The 20,456-nt window shown below is 52.3% G+C and overlaps 4 protein-coding genes across 8 annotated transcripts; 2 read left to right on the forward strand and 2 right to left on the reverse strand.

Moving 5' to 3' along the window:
- Positions 1-421: 421 nt before the first annotated feature.
- Positions 422-3,246, forward strand: PSME1 (proteasome activator subunit 1). The gene is made up of 11 exons (XM_039870368.1): positions 422-627; positions 1,227-1,259; positions 1,403-1,465; positions 1,590-1,700; positions 1,791-1,836; positions 1,941-2,038; positions 2,293-2,361; positions 2,443-2,510; positions 2,618-2,672; positions 2,747-2,833; positions 3,010-3,246. The coding sequence occupies exons 1-11, from the start codon at positions 589-591 to the stop codon at positions 3,088-3,090; spliced, it is 750 nt and encodes a 249-aa protein (XP_039726302.1). The 5' UTR covers positions 422-588; the 3' UTR covers positions 3,091-3,246.
- EMC9 (ER membrane protein complex subunit 9) lies at positions 3,240-5,646 on the reverse strand. 2 transcript variants are annotated; one of them, XM_039870372.1, is made up of 5 exons: positions 5,213-5,646; positions 4,994-5,070; positions 4,059-4,128; positions 3,876-3,970; positions 3,240-3,481 (listed from the first exon to the last, which is right to left on the reverse strand). In XM_039870372.1, exons 1-5 carry the CDS (start codon positions 5,408-5,410, stop codon positions 3,301-3,303), a joined length of 621 nt encoding a protein of 206 aa, XP_039726306.1. In that variant the 5' UTR covers positions 5,411-5,646; the 3' UTR covers positions 3,240-3,300. The 2 variants fall into 2 exon arrangements, with proteins under 2 accessions (XP_039726306.1, XP_039726307.1); XM_039870373.1 differs by having other exon boundaries at positions 4,059-4,302; positions 5,213-5,422.
- A 1,042-nt stretch (positions 5,647-6,688) lies between these two features.
- Positions 6,689-9,931, reverse strand: PSME2 (proteasome activator subunit 2). Of its 2 annotated transcripts, XM_039870369.1 has the most exons (11): positions 9,837-9,931; positions 9,494-9,526; positions 8,992-9,054; positions 8,695-8,781; positions 8,566-8,596; positions 8,382-8,479; positions 7,744-7,812; positions 7,521-7,588; positions 7,303-7,357; positions 6,907-6,993; positions 6,689-6,816 (listed from the first exon to the last, which is right to left on the reverse strand). In XM_039870369.1, exons 1-11 carry the CDS (start codon positions 9,882-9,884, stop codon positions 6,736-6,738), a joined length of 720 nt encoding a protein of 239 aa, XP_039726303.1. In that variant the 5' UTR covers positions 9,885-9,931; the 3' UTR covers positions 6,689-6,735. The 2 variants fall into 2 exon arrangements, with proteins under 2 accessions (XP_039726303.1, XP_039726305.1); XM_039870371.1 differs by lacking the exon at positions 8,992-9,054 and having other exon boundaries at positions 9,837-9,928.
- Positions 9,932-10,147: 216 nt separating this feature from the next.
- Positions 10,148-20,437, forward strand: RNF31 (ring finger protein 31). Of its 3 annotated transcripts, none has more exons than XM_039870347.1 (21): positions 10,148-11,174; positions 11,261-11,407; positions 11,560-11,715; positions 11,941-12,009; positions 12,102-12,177; positions 12,418-12,595; positions 13,074-13,461; positions 13,635-13,919; positions 14,167-14,415; positions 14,539-14,724; positions 14,833-15,039; positions 16,320-16,493; positions 16,577-16,675; positions 16,765-16,854; positions 17,977-18,091; positions 18,204-18,322; positions 18,593-18,706; positions 18,856-18,913; positions 19,642-19,738; positions 20,020-20,188; positions 20,297-20,437. In XM_039870347.1, the coding sequence occupies exons 1-21, from the start codon at positions 10,983-10,985 to the stop codon at positions 20,348-20,350; spliced, it is 3,222 nt and encodes a 1,073-aa protein (XP_039726281.1). In that variant the 5' UTR covers positions 10,148-10,982; the 3' UTR covers positions 20,351-20,437. The 3 variants fall into 3 exon arrangements, with proteins under 3 accessions (XP_039726281.1, XP_039726282.1, XP_039726283.1); XM_039870348.1 differs by having other exon boundaries at positions 13,638-13,919; XM_039870349.1 differs by lacking the exons at positions 18,856-18,913; positions 19,642-19,738; positions 20,020-20,188; positions 20,297-20,437 and having other exon boundaries at positions 18,480-18,593.
- Positions 20,438-20,456: the final 19 nt, after the last annotated feature.

Below are 20,456 nucleotides of genomic sequence, written 5' to 3' on the forward strand. Positions count from 1 at the left end.
CGTCCAGAGGCGGGCAACGGACTGGGTGGTGGGAGTACGCGCCTCGAGAAGAGGAGAGGCGTGGAGAGAAGGCAGGGGAGTGAGGAGGAAGGAGCAGGGAGGAAGAGGCGGGTCGTTGACTGCAGAGCCGGGATAGGGGAGCTAGAGTGGGCGGAGGCAGTAGGCGGGGAGTCAAGAGACTGACAAAGGTGGGAAGGCAGGAAGGGGGAGAGGCAGGGCGGAAGGAGGAGGAGCAGGAGAAGGAGGCGGGGCGTCAGGAACAGGGCAGTGATAAACCAAGTCAGAAACAGGAGGGCAGCGATGGGGGAGGTGGACGGGGCGGGGCGGGGGAGGAGCGGGGCGAGGGAGGGGGCGGGGCGGGCGAAGGAGGACGATGGAAAGGCTCCTCTCTAGCTCTAGGGGGAGCCCCTCATAAGCCTTCTTCCTCCGCCCCCTGGCTCTTTTCTCTCTGGCCTGTCCCCGCCTCCTCCAGTGCCTCCACTCCCCGCTACCCAGGAAGGCCGTGTGGGTTACGCGCGCTGCTTTCGCTTTCCCTTGGCGGTGCCCACTCCTCGCTCCTCGTGAGGCGCTAGGCCCCCTGCCCCTGCCATGGCCATGCTCAGGGTCCAGCCCGAAGCCCAAGCCAAGGTGAGCGCTGCGGGTTCGAAGAAGGGCCCATTAGTGAGGCATGGCGCCAAAAGGGCGTCCGTGATCCTACCCCCTCTTCCCCAGCCCCCAGACACGAGTTAGGGTCAGTCATCGAGCCCAAGTGAGCCTGTGTGCCTGGAGCACCTGAGCCCGCGGGAAACCAGTGGGGTCTGCCTACCTGGAGAAGGAAGGCGGCCGAGGTTCAGCGGGGTGAGGCGAAGCGAAGAGCTAGCGTGGAAGGGAAGTCCGCTGGCCCGGGGCCGGGCCCACACACAGAGGGGCTGCGGAACCTGCCTTGCCACCTCATTACTTTTCACACGGGGATGGAGGGCCGCGGGGCCTGCTCCACGGGGCACTCCGTCCCTGCCCCTGTCGCAGAAGGCTCTTACACCTCTCCTTACACAGCCCAGGAGACCTGAGAGATTTGTTCTCACTTGAACCACTCTCCCTTCACCGCCAGGAATGTTCTCATCCCCCAAATCCAGTGGGGATCCATTCCACCCTTTCCCAAGCCAGGCCCTACACAACCCTAAGAGAACGGCTCTCATAATGAACTGGCCATAAAGCCAGGTGTCTGAAGGGCTGCCTGTGTCCCACAGGTCGATGTGTTCCGTGAAGACCTGTGTACCAAGGTAAGATCTACCCCATCAGCATCACATCCTTACCCAACTCCCATGGCTCAGCCCTTCCTTGTTGGGCAGCTTCAGCCCTGCTGCATTGCCTAGGAAGGGCATTTGATTCTGACCCCCATCTTTCCCACCCCCACCTCACTCAGACAGAGAACCTGCTCGGAAGCTATTTCCCCAAGAAGATTTCTGAGTTGGATGCATTTTTAAAGGTATTGGGGCTGGGCAGGCAGCTAGAGAGTAGGGGCCAAGGCAGTACCCTCAAGGGGGGCCATGAGAGTGAGGAGGTGAGAGGGAGGATGCCTTTGCCTCCAGCTATCCCCCTATCTACACCAGGAGCCAGCACTCAATGAAGCCAGCCTGAGCAATCTGAAAGCCCCATTGGACATCCCAGTGCCTGATCCAGTCAAGGAGAAAGAGAAAGAGGAGCGGAAGAAACAGCAGGAGGCAAGCCAGGAAGAGTTGGGAGGAGGGACCCAACCGTGGGGGAAAAATCAGCCTTAGGCCTGACTCCCAAGAACCCTTCTTTCCCTGCAGAAGGAAGACAAGGATGAAAAGAAAAAAGGGGAAGACGAAGACAAAGGTATTACTTTGGTGGGAAAGGACTTGAGTCTCACCTCCCAGGAGCTCCTCTTCCCCATACCTCATGCAGTCCCAACCATGTGACTGAGTCACTGCCCACTCTAGGTCCTCCCTGTGGCCCAGTGAACTGCAATGAGAAGATTGTGATCCTTCTACAGCGCCTAAAGCCTGAAATCAAGGATGTCATTGAGCAACTTAACCTCGTGAGCCTTCCCACTTCCATCCCTAGGCTTTAGGTCAAACCTTTTGTCTTCCTTGGTCCCTGCCACTTAGGGCATGGCCCTTGCCAGGTCTCAGCAGGAGAGGGCACAGCAAATGAAGCCAGAAGTCCAGGCCCTGGAGCTCAGAATGGACCTAGCATTCCTATACCCACCTTAGGCAGGGAAGCAAGGAAGGACAGGAACCTGGGAATTGGGTTGGGGACTGATGTGGCTTTGATGCCCTTCCCTTCTCCCAGGTCACCACCTGGTTGCAGCTGCAGATCCCTCGGATTGAGGATGGAAACAATTTTGGAGTGGCTGTCCAGGTGAGAATGCTGCACCACTCTTCTGCCCTCATGTCTCTAATCCATGCTGTTTTCCACTTCCTCCTTGCATTCTTTCCCCAGGAGAAGGTGTTTGAGCTGATGACCGCCCTTCACACCAAGCTGGAAGGCTTTCACACTCAAATCTCCAAGTGAGTGTCTGCCCGGCTGTACCTGCATGCAAACTCTGCCTTTGGCTTGGACAGAGGCCTGGGCACTCTCCTCCTTCTCCCACTCCACATCATTCTACTTCCCACAGGTATTTCTCTGAGCGGGGTGATGCCGTGACCAAAGCAGCCAAGCAGCCCCATGTGGTAGGTGAGGCCCAGGTCAGGGTCATGGGGGGAAGGACATGTTTGAAGTCAGGCCTGACCCAGGTCTCCAACAGGGTGATTATCGGCAGCTGGTGCACGAGCTGGATGAGGCAGAGTACCGGGACATCCGGCTGATGGTCATGGAGATCCGAAATGCTTATGTGAGGAGAGGACGGGGCAGTTGTAGGCAGAGGCAGCTTTCCCAGGCCACCCCCTCCCTGACCCTATGGGCTAGGGGTGAAGGGTGACAAAGCTTGGTCTGTCCACAAGGCTAGAGAAATGGGGCACAGAGCCACTGGGGCCTGCAGCTGATCCCCACTTCTTCCTGACCCCATAGGCTGTGTTATATGACATCATCCTGAAGAACTTCGAGAAGCTCAAGAAGCCCAGGGGAGAAACAAAGGGAATGATCTATTGAGAGCCTTTTCTCATACTGTGATGGGTCCAGCAGAGACCTTCCTATCTTCGACAGGGCACTCCAAACTTTGTCCCACCTTCCACCTATTGAGTTCTCTTCCCCTCCCCCACCCCCTTGCCTCCTAGGCACAATAAATAGAGTCCTAGTGGTACCCAACAGCTCAAGTCTCTTTATTGGATCCTGACACAAACCACCTCCTCTGGCCCTGGTTCAGGCATTTCCATTGGTGGGACCAACCCACTGGGTGATTCGAGTGTTGAGCTGCTGGTTGGTCCAGTCCTGTCGGATGTCATCAAGATGGCAGTCAAAGTCCACAAGGTGCTGGTAAGCCCGGCCCTCCAGTAGTGCTCCCACCATCTGCCGTGACTCTTCCCAGTCCCTCCACATGACTCTGAAATAATAACCCTCATGGAGGTCAAACTCAGCAGGCAGTGAGACCAAACACATGACAGAAGTTAGGTCTAGAGCAGCGGTCTCCAACATTTTTGGCACCAGGGACCGATGCTCCTACAAGAATCTAATGCCTGATGATCTGAGGTGGGGCTGAGTTGGTGATGCTAGTGCTGGGGAGGGGCTGCAAATACAGATGAAGCTTTACTTGCTTACCTGCCACTCACCTCCTGCTGTGCAGCCTGGTTCCTAACAGGCCACAGACTGGTACCGGTCCTCAGCCCAGGGGTTAGGGATCCCTGGTCTAGAGAACAACCCATGGGACAGGACCAAGGACAGAAGAGGCCCAGCCTCCATGGGTTTCCAAGAAGAGGTAGAGAGAGTGGGACACTCACAAGTTCTTGTCCTTGGGGACCCAGTGGAGGCCATGGTTCTCCAGGACGATGACAGGGGGCACATGAGGCTGAAGCACCAGTTTCTGATTATCCAACTGTGTGGACAAGGAAGGGCAGGTGAGGGCTTCAAGGATCCCCCTTCCTACTTTCTTTACAACCCCCTCCTCCAAACCCAAGCCTCACCATAATAAGTACTGCATCAGGGAAGAACTCCGCAATCCGCCCAGCGATTTTCAAGGCCAGGGGCCCAGGGCTGTGTAGAGGGAAGATCAAAGGAGTGAGGAGCCAACTGTGGGCAGACCCCATCCATCTGAGCTGTGCCTCCCGGGTCTCATTGATGTGGAGCAGTGATTGCCTTTCCCTGTAGCTGACCTGGAGGGGTCAGGCTTCCTTGATGCTTCATACACGACTGCTTGATGCTTGACTGCTGTGGGAAAAAGGAGCTCAGACATTGCTAGTGAGAGTGGAAATCAAAGGTCTTGGAGGGTAATTGGCATAAGCATCCAAATTTGAACTATATACTATACTATACATATGCTAACCTAGAAATTACACTTATAAAAGTTATTGTAATAATAAGACAGTATAATAAACTGGAAACAATCTCAATGTTTAATATAAGGCATTAAATAAATTACGGTAGATCCTTATTCATACCAAATAGCTTTAGAGTAAGGCAGATCTTGGTGTAGAGATGGAAAGAAGTCAAATATTTATTAAATGAAGAAAAACAAATTACAAAACAGTATGTATAATTTGACCCAGATACATGCTTAATATATAAGTAGATAATTTTTTCTATATGCATAAAAATTTCCTTTTCCAAAGCTGCTAGTTGGGCTTCCTGTGTTCTTTCAACAGTTGGGGGGCACTTCATTTAAAGCAGGTGTGCCTTTTCTTATTAACATACAGCTGTCCTTCCTACTCCCACCACAGCTCCTGAGCATCTTTGTATTTCTTTATATTTCCTCACTCCAGTACCCAGCCCCCTGCCTGTTGTACAAGTCCCTAATTCTAAGCGTTTGATTAAGGAAAGATGGAAGGAATAACCAAGAGGGGTTCTCTTGATCTCCCACCCCCTCCCCATAACTCTTTCTGCCTCTGGCTACCCCACTCACCTCTGGTCATCTAGAGCTGCATTGGCATGGTAGTACCCAGCCACTACTAGACCGGTCTGCGCGCCCCACACGTCCACCTGCCGTCGGAAAAGGTCCATCAGTAACTAAATTGTGCCACCCGCCCTGTGGGTGTACATCGCTGCCAAGAGGCCGAGGATGGGTTTGGGCTAAGGGGATTAGAGGGTTTCTTGGTGGCTGTTGGGCATTCAGGTGCGGCACCTGGTTGAGCGCGACCTCCAACATGACGGACAGGGCCAGGTGGCTGTGGAACAGAGGCACGCAGTCGGTGAGGCACAGGCATTCTCCCGACTGCGGCGCCCGCGCCAGTAACAGCCCGTTGACCGCGGCGTGCGGGTACCGGGCGGCGTGCAGACACATCTTCACGTAGGCCCGGGCCGAGATCTCCACCTCGCCCATGGAGAGCGGAGCCCCAGCTGGCGTCGGCGAAGCTTCCTCCAGCGCCCCGGCGCCCTCCCTGGCCCTTTCCGTGCCCCCTCACTTAGGTTTGGTGGTAACTGCCTCAGTTCGAAGGCAGCCCGCTGGCTCCAGGTGATCGCGGCTCTGGAGGTCTGCCCGCAACCAGGCCTGTAACATAGGCGGTCCGATTGCATGCTGCGGCACCGAACTCCGCCTCTGCCCGCCCCCAGAGGGAGGAAGCAGATTTGCGCGAGTCTCAGAGACCCAGAGCCCGTCGCTCCAAGCAGAATCCGACTCTGGAGTCCTGCCCACATGCTGCTCTTTGATAGGATTAGAGGTTCTCATTTTGTCCACTCACTGGCCGCGTTCAAACCTTGCCTCGCCTTTGTTTCCAGCGAACTGGAAAGAATTCACAACTACAAAGGAGAGAACTGCCTGCACGCTGATTGGTTAGGCTATCTGACTCCGGCTCTTGATTGCAGTACAGCTTTCTCTGCTACCTGTGCACTCCCAAAGGCCCGGAAGAGCCAGCAAGACGGACCTCGCGCCCTGCATCGGCTGTCCGGCAGCTGTGGATCTTCGAACTTGGACACCTAGCCGGCCGCCCTGCTCCTACTATGTAGATTTATATTCTAGACCGGCTAGAATATAAATGTGCCATGGCCCTTGGTTTCTTTAATGTAATATTTGCAGAAATGAAGACAGTAATTGGCTGAAAGAGGAGGAAAAAAGACCCCCCCCCCAAAAAAAATGTACCGATCTATCCTTCTCATGTCTTGTGGTGTAATTTCTTCATCACGATGCTTTGGGAGTTTTTTTCCCCTCCCAGCCCTTGAGAAGGAGTCCAATCATCTGTGGAGTCCAATTCATTCTTCCAGTGAAACCTCATTATGCCTCCAGGCTTGTTCTGAGCTGATAAGTGATGAAATGTTTTTCCTTTCTTCATTCCTTGACCTAAGCTACAGAGCTTTCCGTTTGTCTGTCCAAAGCCTGATTATACCTATAAGGGCTCTGCCCAAATGCCACCTCTTCCAAGAAGCACTTATGAGATCCCTGGATGGAAATAACCTTGTGAAATTCCTAAATACGGGTTATCTTCATGGTTGTCATGGCATGTAACAGTTTCTACCCTGTTTTTCAGGATGACTTCTTAAGAACGGGATGGACATCTAATTCATCTTTGTCTTCCTGGTACCCCCTCCCTTTTCTACCACTATATTCACATTCAGTGGGGGGCACTCAGTAAATGCTTTTCGAATGAATGACACACACCAGAGGTACTCCACACATAGTATAGGTCATTTATTTCCCTTCTAGCCCTGGGCTCAGTACATAGATGGCTTCTCTTCACCCTTTGGGTTAACAATTTTCTCCAGATTGCTGCTAATGATATGATAAAGCTCAGCCTAGAAGAAAATCAGAAGGGCAGTAATCAGGTTCTTGGCCTTTCCTCTGCCCCCTCACTCTCCTCCCTTAGGGGCTTACTCCCCACTCACATAGAAGGCCCTCAGGTCCAGTACCATGGCCCTGAGCTCCCCATAGGCCGCCTCATCTCGCTCATGCACCAGGGCCCGGTAATCCATCTGAGATATGGAAAGCAAAGCTGTGTCAGCATCATGCAAGGTTGAGACACAGTTTGGTTTCCTCATATAGGGAATAGGTAACTTAAAGATGAGCCTTTCTCAGCACCAAGAAATGGGATTCCCACAAGACCAAACATAGAAAAGGGTCAAGGTTTTTGAAGCCCAAATCAGTTTTCCTAGGCAATGCTCTTTGCTTAATATTCTTCACATGAGGAAGGTCATAAACAACACAAAAAGGACCTCTCTCCCCCTTTCCTCACCCCACCCTAAGCCAGCCTCAGCTGAAAAGCTGTTGGACAATCCACTCACTACATGGGTCTCCTTAGAGGCCTTGGCCACAGCATCTCCACGTTCTGAGAAGTACCTGCCGGAAGCAAGGGGAGTAACCACAGGAATGAGTGCTCAGAAAGACATACTCCCTCAGACCCTTCCCAAAGCCCCCATTCCCCTGATGGAACTGCCCAGCTTGAGGAGTCCCAAAGAAATGTCCCCACAGCCCCCGAGGCTGGCCCTCCAGCTGCCCTCACTTGGAAATGGTTGTCTGAAAGGCTTCTACTTTGGTCTTGACTGCATTTACCCTCTCCAGCACCTTCTCCTGTGGTGACAACAGAGATGGGAGGCAAATAAAACACTTCATCTCCTCCTTCCTTCACTCACCATCTCCCTCTTCCTCTCAGTTGTATCTAGCTCCTACCCTCCACTCCCCAAGTCTCTCACGTCTCTTAACATCTTCACATACCCTTTTCTTACCTGGATTGCCACCCCAAAGTCATTTCCATCCTCAATCTTGGGAATCAGGTGCTGGATCCATGTGATCACCTATGTTAAGAGGTAACATGTAGGAATCATTCAACAGACTTACCGGGTTCTTCTTATTTCTGCTACTTCCTAATAAAGCTATATTTAATTGAGCATTAAATTGAGCACTGTGCTATGTATTATATATCTCATTTAATCTTCACAGCAATCTTTCAAGATATATATTCTTATTAAACCTACTTAACAGATAAAAAAAACTGAGTCACAGAATATCTAAGTGACTTACTTAAGGTAATCAACTAGGTAAGTGACAGTCATGATTTGAACCCAGGTAGTATCCCTCTAGGGTCCAAACTCTTAAACCAACTCACTGTATCATAGCACCTGTACTGTGTACCTGGTATAGCAGTGGGTTCTGAGGTTATGGAGGTAGATATAGCACAGTTTCTGATTTCAGGGATACCACCGTGATATCAGAGGTCTAACAATACAAAAGGTATCTAAATCCAAGGCACAGAAGGAAGTTTCCTATTTTAGGAATAGGTTCCTGAACGAAGGACTTGCACCTCTGAAGAATACCAGAGCCTTGCTTGGGTTCTCTTTCTATTTCTACCAGTTCCCAGGCTTACCAGAATGCATTTTTCTTTGAGAGTCCAGACTTCTGGCTTAACCAGCGCAAGCAGGGCCAGGACCTTCTCATTCCCAGGGAGAAAGCCACACTTAGGGACTGTGTAAAAGAGGAGATTTAAGCGCTTTCTCATCCAGCAGTCACTGTGCCATTTCCCATTCCATAGCCAATCCTTCCTCTCTTACCTTCTTTCTTCTCCAGCTTATCTGTTTCCATCTAAGGTAAAAAGGGGGAAAGTAGATTCAGAAGAGTCATGGAAGTTGGAGAGCCATCATCTCCACTGGGTTTATAGGTAAGGATGACGAGTACCTTACCTCATCATCCTTGGGTGGAGGGTCTGGAATAGGAATGTCCAGTGGAGCCCGGAGAGAGGTCAGGTCAGCCACATTGAGGGAGTCCTCCTGCACAGAGCTTACTGTCAGGGGCTGCCCAGCTTTCCCACATCTCACCTGCCTTTTGCCTCCCAACCTGGGCTCAGGCCTCACACCATCGTAATGTTCCCAGTCCAGAACTCACACCCACTCACAACTGTTCTCTGCATGCTAAGTCCAGTTGTTAGCTAGAGAGGGTAGGTAGAGAGGACAGAGGCCATGGGAGGGGTCACTACTCACTTGCAAGAGCTGATTTAGGTGTATGATTTTCTGTGGCAGAAATCTGTAGAGGAATTCCTCAGCCTGTGGGTTACATTGCAAGGGTGGGAAAATCACAGAAGACACTCAATGAGATGTCTGAGAAGTGGGACTGGGAAGGCCCTTGGAAATCATTGAAACCCAGACCTACAAATGATGAAACTGAAGCCCAGAAAAGTGAAGGGACCTGCCCAAGCTAGGAAGTGGCAGAACCAAGATTAGGACTGTGGTATTCCTGCTTTGAAGCCACAGTGTTTCTCTCCACACCAAAAGAGGGGAGGAAAGTGGCATAAGTGGGGAGAGAGCATTAAGAGGGGTCAAATTAAAGGTAGAGATCAATAATTAGGAGCTTATCTTGAGTGAAGGCTTAATAAAGGAAGTAGGGCCCAGGTGTATGGTGGGTTTGGGGATCGCTCTGAGAGATCGTGACCCTCAAGTATTGGTCTAAGATTCTAGGTCAAATCGCTGCATCCGGAAGACTTACCTCTTGGAAAAGATTCTGCCGGAAGACATCCACCTGCACAGAGCAGTACCCGGATATTGGTTAAGGGTCTCAGTTGCCAAGAGTAAGATCCCACTCCCAAATGGATGCCCTCCAATTTGGCTCAGGCCTTTCCCACCACAGGCCAGATTTCCCTGGAAGTCCATGCTCAGTGCAGAGACTGGCCACAGGGCAGGAATCTGGGACTCCCCCAGGCAGAAGCGAAAGCACTAAAGAAAGAGATTAAGGGAGTTCTATGCACGGCCTTGGTCCCCTAGAGCACACAGCTTGGCCTCCATCCAGGAGGGCTCCCCAGCCCCCTCTTGGCCCCCCGATCTTTCGATACCTGTTTGCGAGCTTCCCCGCTCAAGCGCACCCCACAAGGCTTAGCCATGCTGCTCCAGTTGCTAGATCTCGGGTCTCCCCGCTAGCCGCCTGCTTGCCACCCCCTCAATGTCCAGACCTGCCTCCCCCCCCCTAACTTCTCTGCCCCCTCCTTCTTTTTCCCCCTCCCACAGCAAACCATAGGGAGCCCCTCTGACATTCTCGGCCAGTTGAGATTAGGAGAGGCGGTGCAGACTCGGTCACAAGCCCAGGGGCTGTCCGAAGGAGGGGCTAGGACAAGTGGGACCGCGGAGACTGAACTAGGGCGGGGCTTACCGGGAGAGGCAAGGGCGGTCCAGGGAAAGTCCAGAGTTGGGGTGAGAGGGCTTGAAGAGTGGGAAAGGGGATGTTCAGTCGTGGGGCTCCCCTTAGAAGGCTCGACTGTGGGGAGGGCCCCGGAGAGGGATCGGAGCGGTGGAAGAAGTAGTAGGAAGAGGGCCTGAGAAGGGCTAGGAGGATATGAAGGGAGTTGGCGCGGGGGCTTCCTCCGGGAGGACACCTTGCCTTCAAGACCGACTGAAGAAGGAGGAAGACTCACTTGAGCCAAGCTCAGGCCGGCCAGAGTCAAGCCCCCGACAGAGACTTCCCCGGTTAGGACCGAAGCATGGCCTATTGGTCTAGATAGAGAGCAAGGCTTTGAGGAAAATAAGGGAATCCCCCCTCCACTAATCCGGAAAAAGGTGGAACCAGCCTGGAGGAAGGCGGGGAAGAGCTCTAGGACAGGGTTAAAGGCAGAAAGACTCTGGGGGAGGAGCCAGGGGCCATTTACCCTTCTGATTGGTTGGAGCCAGGCTGTTGGAACCAGGCCTTCCTTCTTTGCCACGCCCCATGACTCCCAGTCCCCGCCCTTTCTTTACCTTAGACCCCTCCTTTTCCTCCGAAACTGGGTCGCAGTCCCGCCCTCTTCCCTAGTACTTCCTGTTCTCAGCTAACCCTGGCTGGGGGCGGGGGTCCGGAGAGTGACCGTGGCCTGAGTGACTCGAGAAGGCTACGCGGACTGGGTCCCGCGGTGAAGCCAGATTCCAGGCGGTAGGGGCGGCGGGAGGGCCGCGCTCACCCGTGCCGGGTTCTGGCGGACTGCAGGCCTGGGGCTGACTCCTGTCTCAGGATGCCGGGGAAGGAGGAGGAGCAGGCCTTCCTGGCGGCCCGCGAGGAGTTAGCGAACGCCCTAAGGAGGGATTCTGGGCAAGCGTTTTCCGTAGAGCAGCTCCGGCCGCTACTGATCACCTCTCTGCCGCCAGCTGCCCGCTATCTGCAGCTGGACGCCGCACGCCTAGTACGCTGCAACGCTCACGGAGAGGTGAGGTCTGGCCCCGTGGGTGAGGGGAACAAAGGACCTAAGCCCGAAGCGGAGCTCAGAGCTCTCTATTCTTTGACTACTTCCAGCCCCGAAACTACCTCAACACCCTGTCCACTGCTTTGAACATCCTCGAGAAATACGGCCGCAACCTCCTCAATCCGCAGAGGCCCCGGTACTGGCGCGGGGTCAAGTTTAATAACCCCGTTTTTCGAAGTACGGTGGATGCTGTGCAGGTGAAGCCCCTGGGGTCCCTTATGGGGGAAGGGAACTTGGTTTGGGCTGGGCGTTGACTAGAATGTGCCTTAGGCAGTGCTGAAGAGGAAGGGGTTCAGCCCCATTGGGAAGGGGCCCTGCTAGGTGATGACTGGTTGTGAATGTGTGGCAGGGGGGCCGGGATGTTCTGCGATTGTATGGCTACACAGAGGAGCAGCCGGATGGGTTGAGCTTCCCTGAAGAACAAGAGGATCCAGATGAGCACCAAGTTGCAGCAGTCACACTGGAAGTACTGTTACTTCGGACGGAGCTCAATTTGCTGTTACAGGTAAGGTGTCTCTAATCCTGAGGATTTAAGCATCAGAGTTGGGGAGCTCAGCCTAACTCCAAAGCCATTCTGGGGACTCCCATGCTACTGAGTCATGGGCACAGACCCCATAGCAACCTGGGAGCTCCCCTTGCTTTTCTCCCAGTGCATATTGGGGGAACTGACCTTAGAGGGAGGAGAGCCTCCTAGGGCTATAGGTTGGAACTCTTCTTATCTTGTTTGCAGAATACTCACCCAAGACAAGAAGTACTGGAGCAACTGCTGAAAGACAAGACTGAAGATGATGCAAGGAAGGCAGGAATGGGGTTTGAGGGCCTGGTGAACAAAGGGGACAGGGGTTGGGAGACTCTCCAAACCCTTGCCCATTCCCTGCCCTTTTTCCTCAGATGCTACAGCTTTCAGAGTTTGCCCCGGTACTGAGAGAGATTGCTCCTGGCCCCCTCACCTCTCCCTCTGCCTCAGGTATTATTGGTCTTACGTTGGGGGGAATGGGTGTTAATAGACCATATGATGGAAATTTGGGGCCCTCATCTGTCCGTTTTCTTGATTTTCTGCCTTTCTTTTTTAAAAGAGATTAAAATGGTTTCTTTGAGTCCAGATATATTGAAAAGTTGTCTGTCATTTGTCCAGCTCCACAGCACATTCAGATGTAGCCTGGTCTTTTTCAGAAAGGTGTTCTGTTCTTTCTCTCCTGTTCTCCAGGCTCCACTCCTGGTCCCTGCTTTTTCTGTGGTTCTGCCCCAGGTACACTGCACTGCTCAGCCTGTAAACAGGCCTTGTGCCCAGCCTGTGACCGTGTGTTCCATGGGCACCCATCCCGTGCCCATCACCTCCGCCAGACCTTGCCCTGGGCCCCCCAAGCCACCCAGTTGACCCCCAGGTGAGAGGCCTTCTCTTCTGTGAGAGTGTGAAACTGAGAAAACTTACAATTACTTGAGTACTACTGAGTTTCACATTCTGTACTAAAGACTGTCTCATGAGGGCGAGCAGCCAGTTACTCCCTCCAAGAGATCGCAGACATACATATCAAGCAAGTAGCAGTTACAACAAGATAGATTATTATGGCGTACAAATAGGTAGTAGGAGAATGCAACCAAGTCTGAAGGATCAGCTCCATCAGTTGGCAGTATTTTAAGCACCTAGTACGAGTCAGTCCCTATGTTAAGGATATCTACCAGCAAGATTTGAACTTTAAGCTGTCATTTAAATATTAAACGGGCTATGGATATGGGAGTGTTCCAAACACAACAAAACATGTAAAGACCAGAGCCATGTGTCATCATGCAGAGAATGAGGGATGTGAGGGACCCAGGCACCAGGGCCCCCCTCAGCAGGCCATGTCTGCTTTTCTGTTACAGCTTACCTGCCTCAGCTCCGTTGCGCCCCCAGTCAACCTCCCTGCTGGCCCTGGGAAACAGCTCTCTTTCTTCCCCTGATACTGCAAGTGCCCGCCTGCCGTGGCAATGTGCTGCCTGTGCCATGATAAATGAATCTTGGGCAGTGCTCTGTGTGGCCTGTGATCGGCCCAGAGGTTGTAAGGGGTTGGGGCTGGGGATCGAGGGTCCCCAAGGAGCTGGAGGCCTAGAACCTGAGCTTGCACGGGGTCGCTGGGCCTGCCAGAGCTGCACCTTTGAGAATGAGGCGGCAGCTGTGCTGTGTGCTATATGTGAACGACCTCGGCTGGCTCAGCCTCCTAGCTTGGTGATGGATTCTCGGGATGCTGGCATTAGCCTGCAGCCCTTTCAGGTAACCTATTCCTGGCCTTCCCAGCTCTTTTTTTGCACCTGTTACTATAAGCCATTCTTTACTTTCCAATCCCCTGTTTTCTTCAGTTTCCCCATGTCTTACCCCCAGCTTCCTAGATTTCCATCTTGATTGTTAGCCAGCTTTCTATAGGTTAATTCTTTCTGCCTTCCCAGCAGGAGGATACTTTGCTCTCCTCTGCCCAGATTCCAGTCTGGTACTGTCTTCACTGTACCTTCTGCAACTCGGGCCCTGGCTGTGTATGTGCTATGTGCAACCGAACCAGCAGCCCCATCCCAGTAAAGCACACTTCCCAGCCCCATGCCAGCTCTTTAGAAGAGCGACTCCCTGAACCAGGGCCTCCACGACGCCTCAGTGCCCCGCTGCCTAGTGGGGACCCTGAGAAGCAGCGCCAAGACAAGATGCGGGAGGAAGGTCTTCAGCTAGTGATCAAGATCCGGGTGAGGATTTGGGCCTGGGAAGAGGTGGGGCAGGGAGAGGCTGCAGTTGATTATGAGTTCTTATAAAAATGGTCATTGTTAGCCATGGCTGCCTTTTATTGAATACTTCCCACATGACAGATATCATGCTGTGCTCTGCTCACATGATCAATGTCTGAGTTCAACCACTGTCAGCATTTTGTTTTGGGCTGTGGGTGGATGGAGGATGCCCTTCCTGATAGGCCGTTTGGGTGGGACTGTGTCTTAGGAAGGGGAGGCTGCAGGTGCCTGTCCAGAGGAGGTCTTCTCAGCTCTACAGTACTCCGGCACCGAGGTACCCTTGCAGTGGTTGCGGTCAGAGCTGCCCTACGTGCTGGAGATGGTGGCTGAGCTGGCTGCACAGCAGGACCCGGGGCTGGGTGCCTTTTCCTGTCAGGAGGCCCGGAAAGCCTGGCTGGATCGTTACGGCAATCTTGATGAAGCTGTGGAAGAGTGTGTAAGAGCCAGGCGGAGGAAGGTACTGGCTGTGCTGTGCTGGAGGTAGAAGAGGGTTGAGGGTTGTGGGTCTCAGAGCCTCTCTTGGTCTCCCCTTTTCCTGCTTTTCCCCTCTTCATTCATTCTCTCCATTCCCAACTCATAGGTGCAGGAACTCCGGTCCCTGGGCTTTGGACCTGAGGAGGGATCTCTTCAAGCATTGTTCCAACATGGAGGTGACGTGGCCCGGGCCCTGACTGAGCTACAGCGCCAGCGCCTAGAGCCCTTCCATCAGCGCCTCTGGGACAGTGGCCCTGAGCCCACCCCTTCCTGGGATGGGCCAGATAAGCAGGTGCTGGGAGGAGGTGAAGGGCTATATAGAGGGCAGAGGAAAGGCTGAGGGGTAGGAGCCCTGGATCTGACAGCTACTTCTTCCCTCTCCTCCTGAATCACATTGCAGAGCCTGGTCAGAAGGCTTTTGGCAGTCTACGCACTCCCCAGCTGGGGCCGGGCAGAGCTGGCACTGTCATTGCTGCAGGAGACACCCAGGAACTATGAGTTGGGGGACGTGGTGGAAGCTGTGAGGCAGAGCCAAGACCGGGCCTTCTTGCGCCGCTTGCTTGCTCAGGAGTGTGCTGTGTGCGGTTGGACCCTGCCCCGCAACCAGGTAAGCCCCTCACCACTGAACCTGGCCTTAGAATGGCTCTCTTGCCTTTGGACCCCCACTCCATTCCAGCCCCTGCCTCCACTCCTGTCTTTTGCTCTGCAGTTGCCCATGTGCCCCTGAACACTTCTGGGAAAGAGAGGGCAGGAATAGGCCACCTCTCCCCAACCCCATTTTTTAATGTTCTCTTATGGAAAATTTCAAACATACAATGGTAGAGAAAACTTTAACCAATTCTGTCCTCCACTCCTCACCATATATTCATCACAAGCTTCAGCAGTTATAAATGTATAGGCCAGTATTTATTTCACCTCCACACACATAGGATTATTTTGAAGCAAATCTCAGGCATCATTTGGTTTATCTGCTAATATTTCAGTATATATCTCTAAAAGATAAAACTCTTTGAAAATAGTAATTCTTTAATGTCACCATCAAATCTCCAGTTGGTAAGAATAGGGCCCTCTTATCTCCTGAGCCCCCATCTACTTTAGGTCAGAAGTGGCAGTTCTTTGGCCAAATACAGTCCAATTTAAAAATAGAAAAAGAAAAATTTAAAAACAACAACAAAAATACGGTCCAATTTGGTTAGGCTGGCTCTGTACCTTTTTTGTTTTGTTTTCTCTCATTATTTTAAAATAATTGTAGATTCACAGGAAGTTGTAAAAATAGTACAGAGTCCCATGTGTTCTTCACCCACCTTCCCCCCATGGTAACTTTTTATATAATTATAGTACAGTATCAAGACCAAGAAATAGAAATGGTACAGCATTAGCTAGACTTCAGACCTTGTTCATTTTTTGCACGATGTGTGTGTGTGTGTGTGATACTACGCAGTTTTATCTCATGTTGAGATTCCTGTAACCACCACCACAATCGAGATACAGATTGTTCATCACCACAAAGGAGCCCCTCGTGCTACCCCTTTATAGTTGTATATATACAACTTGTTCCCTTCCACCTGTCACCTGGCAATCTGTTCTCCACCTCTATCGTTTTGTCATTTCAAGGATGTTATTTATGTGTTTGCTTTTAATTGAGTGTGAATGCTTTTAGAGGGCATTCTTCCATTTACCTTAAGGTCTCACCATTGTCTGCTTTTCTCCACCTGACAGTGTTCAGACATTTAGATTGCCTACATGGTACTTATTGGCATTTGAGGTTGCTACCCCTGCCCAGTTGTTAATTAGACCCTGGTTTCTCAGTGAACACCTGGTTACCTCCCCTTTCCTGGGCTGGCAGCTGTGGCTTCTGACGCCCTCCTCTCCCCACTTATCCTCTAGATGCAGGCCCTGACTTCCTGTGAGTGCACCATCTGTCCTGACTGCTTCCGCCAGCACTTCACCATCGCTTTGAAGGAGAAGCACATCACAGACATGGTGTGCCCCGCCTGTGGCCGCCCTGACCTCACTGATGACACGCAGTTGCTCAGCTACTTCTCCACTCTTGATATTCAGGTACTACAGTCTCTGAGACTCAGGGTGCCCTGGACTTTGAATAGGAGCCCAGCCTGCCCACCACTTCTGTATTTTGTCCCCAGCTTCGAGAGAGCCTAGAGCCAGATGCCTACGCCCTATTTCACAAGAAGCTGACTGAGGGTGTACTCATGCGGGACCCCAAGTTCTTGTGGTGTGCCCAAGTAAGTGCTCTGCCCAGATTTGCTTACTGGAGACCCAGGGAGCAGTGCCGGGTCAGGCCTCAGATAGCTTTATGTTCTTGTACCCACAGTGCTCCTTTGGCTTCATATATGAACGTGAGCAGCTGGAGGCAACATGTCCCCAGTGTCACCAGACCTTCTGTGTGCGCTGTAAGCGCCAGGTGAGGTACATCCATCCTTCCAGAAATACTTGCTGAGCTGCTGGCAGGTACTGTGTTAGACTCAGGGTGTGCTGGAGAACAAAACAGACATGAGCTCCAGACTCTTGAGTGTTTACAGACTAGTCAGGGAGGGAGGGAGGATGAGAGAGGAAGGAAGGATGAGGGGGAGAGGGAGGGAGGAAGGAAGGCTGATGGGGGAGGAAGAATGAAGAAGGGAGGAGGGGTGAAATATAAGGTAAAGGAGGGTAGGGGTGAAAGAGGAAGAGAAAGGAGGAAAGGAAGCGAGAGAGGGAGAGAGTGAGCATAATTATACACGGGCATAAGTTCTATGAAAAAAACAAATAGGAATCCGAGATTAGGAATAATGCAATCGACCTGCTTAGGACAGAGAGGTCAGACAAGTGTTTTCTCAAATCGCTTTAGCTCAGGCCTAAAAGTTAAGTCAACTATGCAAATAGTATTCGGGACAGAAAGCATAACACATGGAAAGGCCAAAGTCAGAAAAAAGTGTTGTATAGCTAGAGCCTCAGGAGCAAAGGTAAGAATAGCAGGTGGTTGGAGAGGAGCTAGCTGCCAGATCAGGAGAGGCCTTGAGGCCAAGTGAAGAAGATACTTGCCTTTTATTCTAAGACAAAGCAAGGAGTAATACGATCTCGTTTACCTTTTAAAAAGTTCAATATTTGATACCAAACTTCAAACCTAGAACACTCCCAATCCTGCTGAAGCTGCCTGACTTACACTTTCAAAGGCACTTTGGCTACAAGGTAAAGGATGGACCATTAGGGAGCCTGAATGGAGGCAGAGACTAGTAACTGAGGCAAGACCTGACCTGGCCCACAGTAAGATAGTCGCAGTAGAGATGAAGAGAAAGGGGACAGGGTTGAGAAATAGACATTGGTACTATGTTAGCTAGGCTTAGGTGTTGGAAACAAGGCTTGCCGGTGAGTAGGTGGTGGTATGAGGAAATGAAAGAACCAAGGCCGGCCTCTTAGTTTGGGATTTGAGCAAATGGTGGATGGCAATGCCATAAACTAAGCCAGGGACTACTGGGTATGAGTGGAGGGACCAGCAAGAAGGGTCTGGGATGGAGCTTCCATGTGATGATTGCTTCCCTTCCGGCAGTGGGAGGAGCAGCACCGAGGCCGGAGCTGTGAGGATTTCCAGAACTGGAAACGCACCAATGACCCAGAATACCAGGCCCAGGGCCTGGCAATGTATCTTCAGGAAAATGGCATTGGTAAGGCTGCCCCACTAGGCCTGTTTGCCCAGTAATCAATCTGTTGTTGCCAGCGGCTCCCTTGGGGGCCTTGAGCAGTGGCAGCCCCAGCCTGACCTGCTGTCCCTTGCAGACTGCCCCAAGTGCAAGTTCTCATACGCACTGGCCCGAGGAGGTTGCATGCACTTTCACTGTACCCAGTGCCGCCACCAGTTCTGCAGTGGATGCTACAATGCCTTTTATGCCAAGAATGTGAGCCCAGAGAATGGGGTGGAAGGGATAAAAGGGTGAGGGGCTGCCATTAGGTGTGGGGGACAGAGGCCACTGAGGGGTGGCCCAGTGGAAGAGAGGAGGCTGGTGGGGTGTAAATTACCTCTTTCTGTCCCCTCTCCCCCTTTGCTTGCTCCAGACCCTCCAGTGTCTCCATCTCCCCCCACCCCTACACCCCTCACACAGGGGTTCCTGAGAGGCCAGGACCCCAACAGTCTCCAACTTCCTCTCTCCCATCTGGGTTTCTGCCAGAAATGTCCAGACCCTAACTGCAGAGTGAAAAAGTCCCTACATGGCCACCACCCCCGAGACTGCCTCTTCTACCTGCGAGATTGGACTGCACTCCGGCTCCAGAAGCTGCTACAGGTCAGGGGCGGCCAGTCTGGCTGAGTCTGCAGGTTGCTAAGGAGAGGAGGCAGAACCCAGGGTGGCAAGAAGGGAAAGGCTGTATGCTGGGAAATCCAGTGGGCTGACATCAAGGAGAACCTAACGTCCATTTGTCTGCCCCTTCTCAGGACAATAACGTCATGTTCAACACAGAGCCTCCAGCAGGAGCCCGGGCAGTCCCTGGAGGTGAGTGTCGGGACAAGCCTTGGAGAAGGGGAGAGGGTGGTTGGGCGCCCACTGGTGCGGTAGGTAAAGGGTAGGCTCGGGTCTGGGGTCGGACCTGAGCTCAAGGCCCGTCCTGTGCTGACATGTTGTATTCCCATTGGTGAGTTAACCTCCCCAGGCCTTGTTTTTACCTCTGTAAAATGGGGATAATATCTACCTTGCAGCTCAGCTATTTTACATGAAGCCACATTAAAGCACCTGGCACCTCGAGACTAATTTTCTTCTCCCATTCCCAAAGGGTAATAATTCATTAGTTAACTCAATGAGTTTTTAATGAGGCTTGCTAGTTGCACTGTCTTAGGTTCCATGAAGGCAACAGAAAGATGTTATATATGGTTCTAATATACCCCACTTCTTACCATCCAGATAGAGTAGTACCTTCACAGAATAAGTTAACTAACTATGCAAGAGCTAAATCACAAAAGAGCTGTCTCAAGGAATATGTGATTATGGGCCAAAAGCCAGCTTGGATAAAAGCAGGGATAGCAAAGTTTCTGCTTCAGTATCAGAGCTGGTCTGTCACAATGGCATCTCTAAGTACCCGCTACCACTACCACCACTGTTAGAGCAGGGGCTCCTGTCCTCCTGGTCTCCATGGAGGCCTCCTGTGCCTCCATCCCAGTTCTTCTGGGGCTTGGTGGTCAGTGGCCTCCTCCCAACAAAGGGTCCCTTCCTGCCCTTACCCATAGGTGGCTGCCGAGTGATGGAGCAGAAAGAGGTTCCCAATGGGCTCCGGGATGAAGCTTGTGGCAAAGAGACTCCAGCTGGTTATGCGGGCCTCTGCCAGTGAGTGCCAGGCAGGAGCATGGTGTTGGGGAGAGAGGATGGGAGCACTGAGGGTGTTCCCAGGCCGTAAAGTGGGCCTCTGGGAGATGCAGATCCTGCAAGGAGTGGGAGGAAGAGATTCTCTGGACAAAGGCCTGGATAGGTAATAGCAAGCAATGTGCACAGGTTGGCAGGTGCGTACACATGCACGAGTGCCTACACATGCAGCAAGTGAGGATGGTCAGTCTTGTTCATCCAGGTATGCCTGTGCCCAGCAATATCCCACCCTCTTATCTCCCCAGGGCACACTACAAAGAGTATCTTGTAAGCCTCATCAATGCCCACTCACTGGACCCAGCCACCCTGTATGAGGTGGAAGAGCTGGAGACGGCTGCTGAGCGCTACCTGCATGTGCGTCCCCAGCCACTGGCTGGGGAGGATGCCCCTACCTACCACATCCGCTTGTTACAGGTGAAGCCTACCCCCAGCCTCTCCTCTGACTCTATGCTCTAGAAGTCTGTCCAGCGTGTGTCTGAGCTCCAAGCTTCCAGGATCATCATCTTCTCTCTCCTTCTGCAGAAACTGATGGAAGAGGTGCCCTTGGGACAGAGTATCCCCCGCAGGAGGAAGTAACAGAGTGAAGGTCCCAATGAGGTTCCCATGGCCTAACTCCCTCAAGAACAGCTCCAGCACCAATAAAGAGGCATCTCCTTGCCCAAGCTTCTTGGTGGTCCTTCTT

This window comes from Pteropus medius, unplaced genomic scaffold (genome assembly GCF_902729225.1).
Source record: "Pteropus medius unplaced genomic scaffold, Ma_sr-lr_union100, whole genome shotgun sequence".
NCBI classification, from domain to species: Eukaryota; Metazoa; Chordata; class Mammalia; order Chiroptera; family Pteropodidae; genus Pteropus; species Pteropus medius.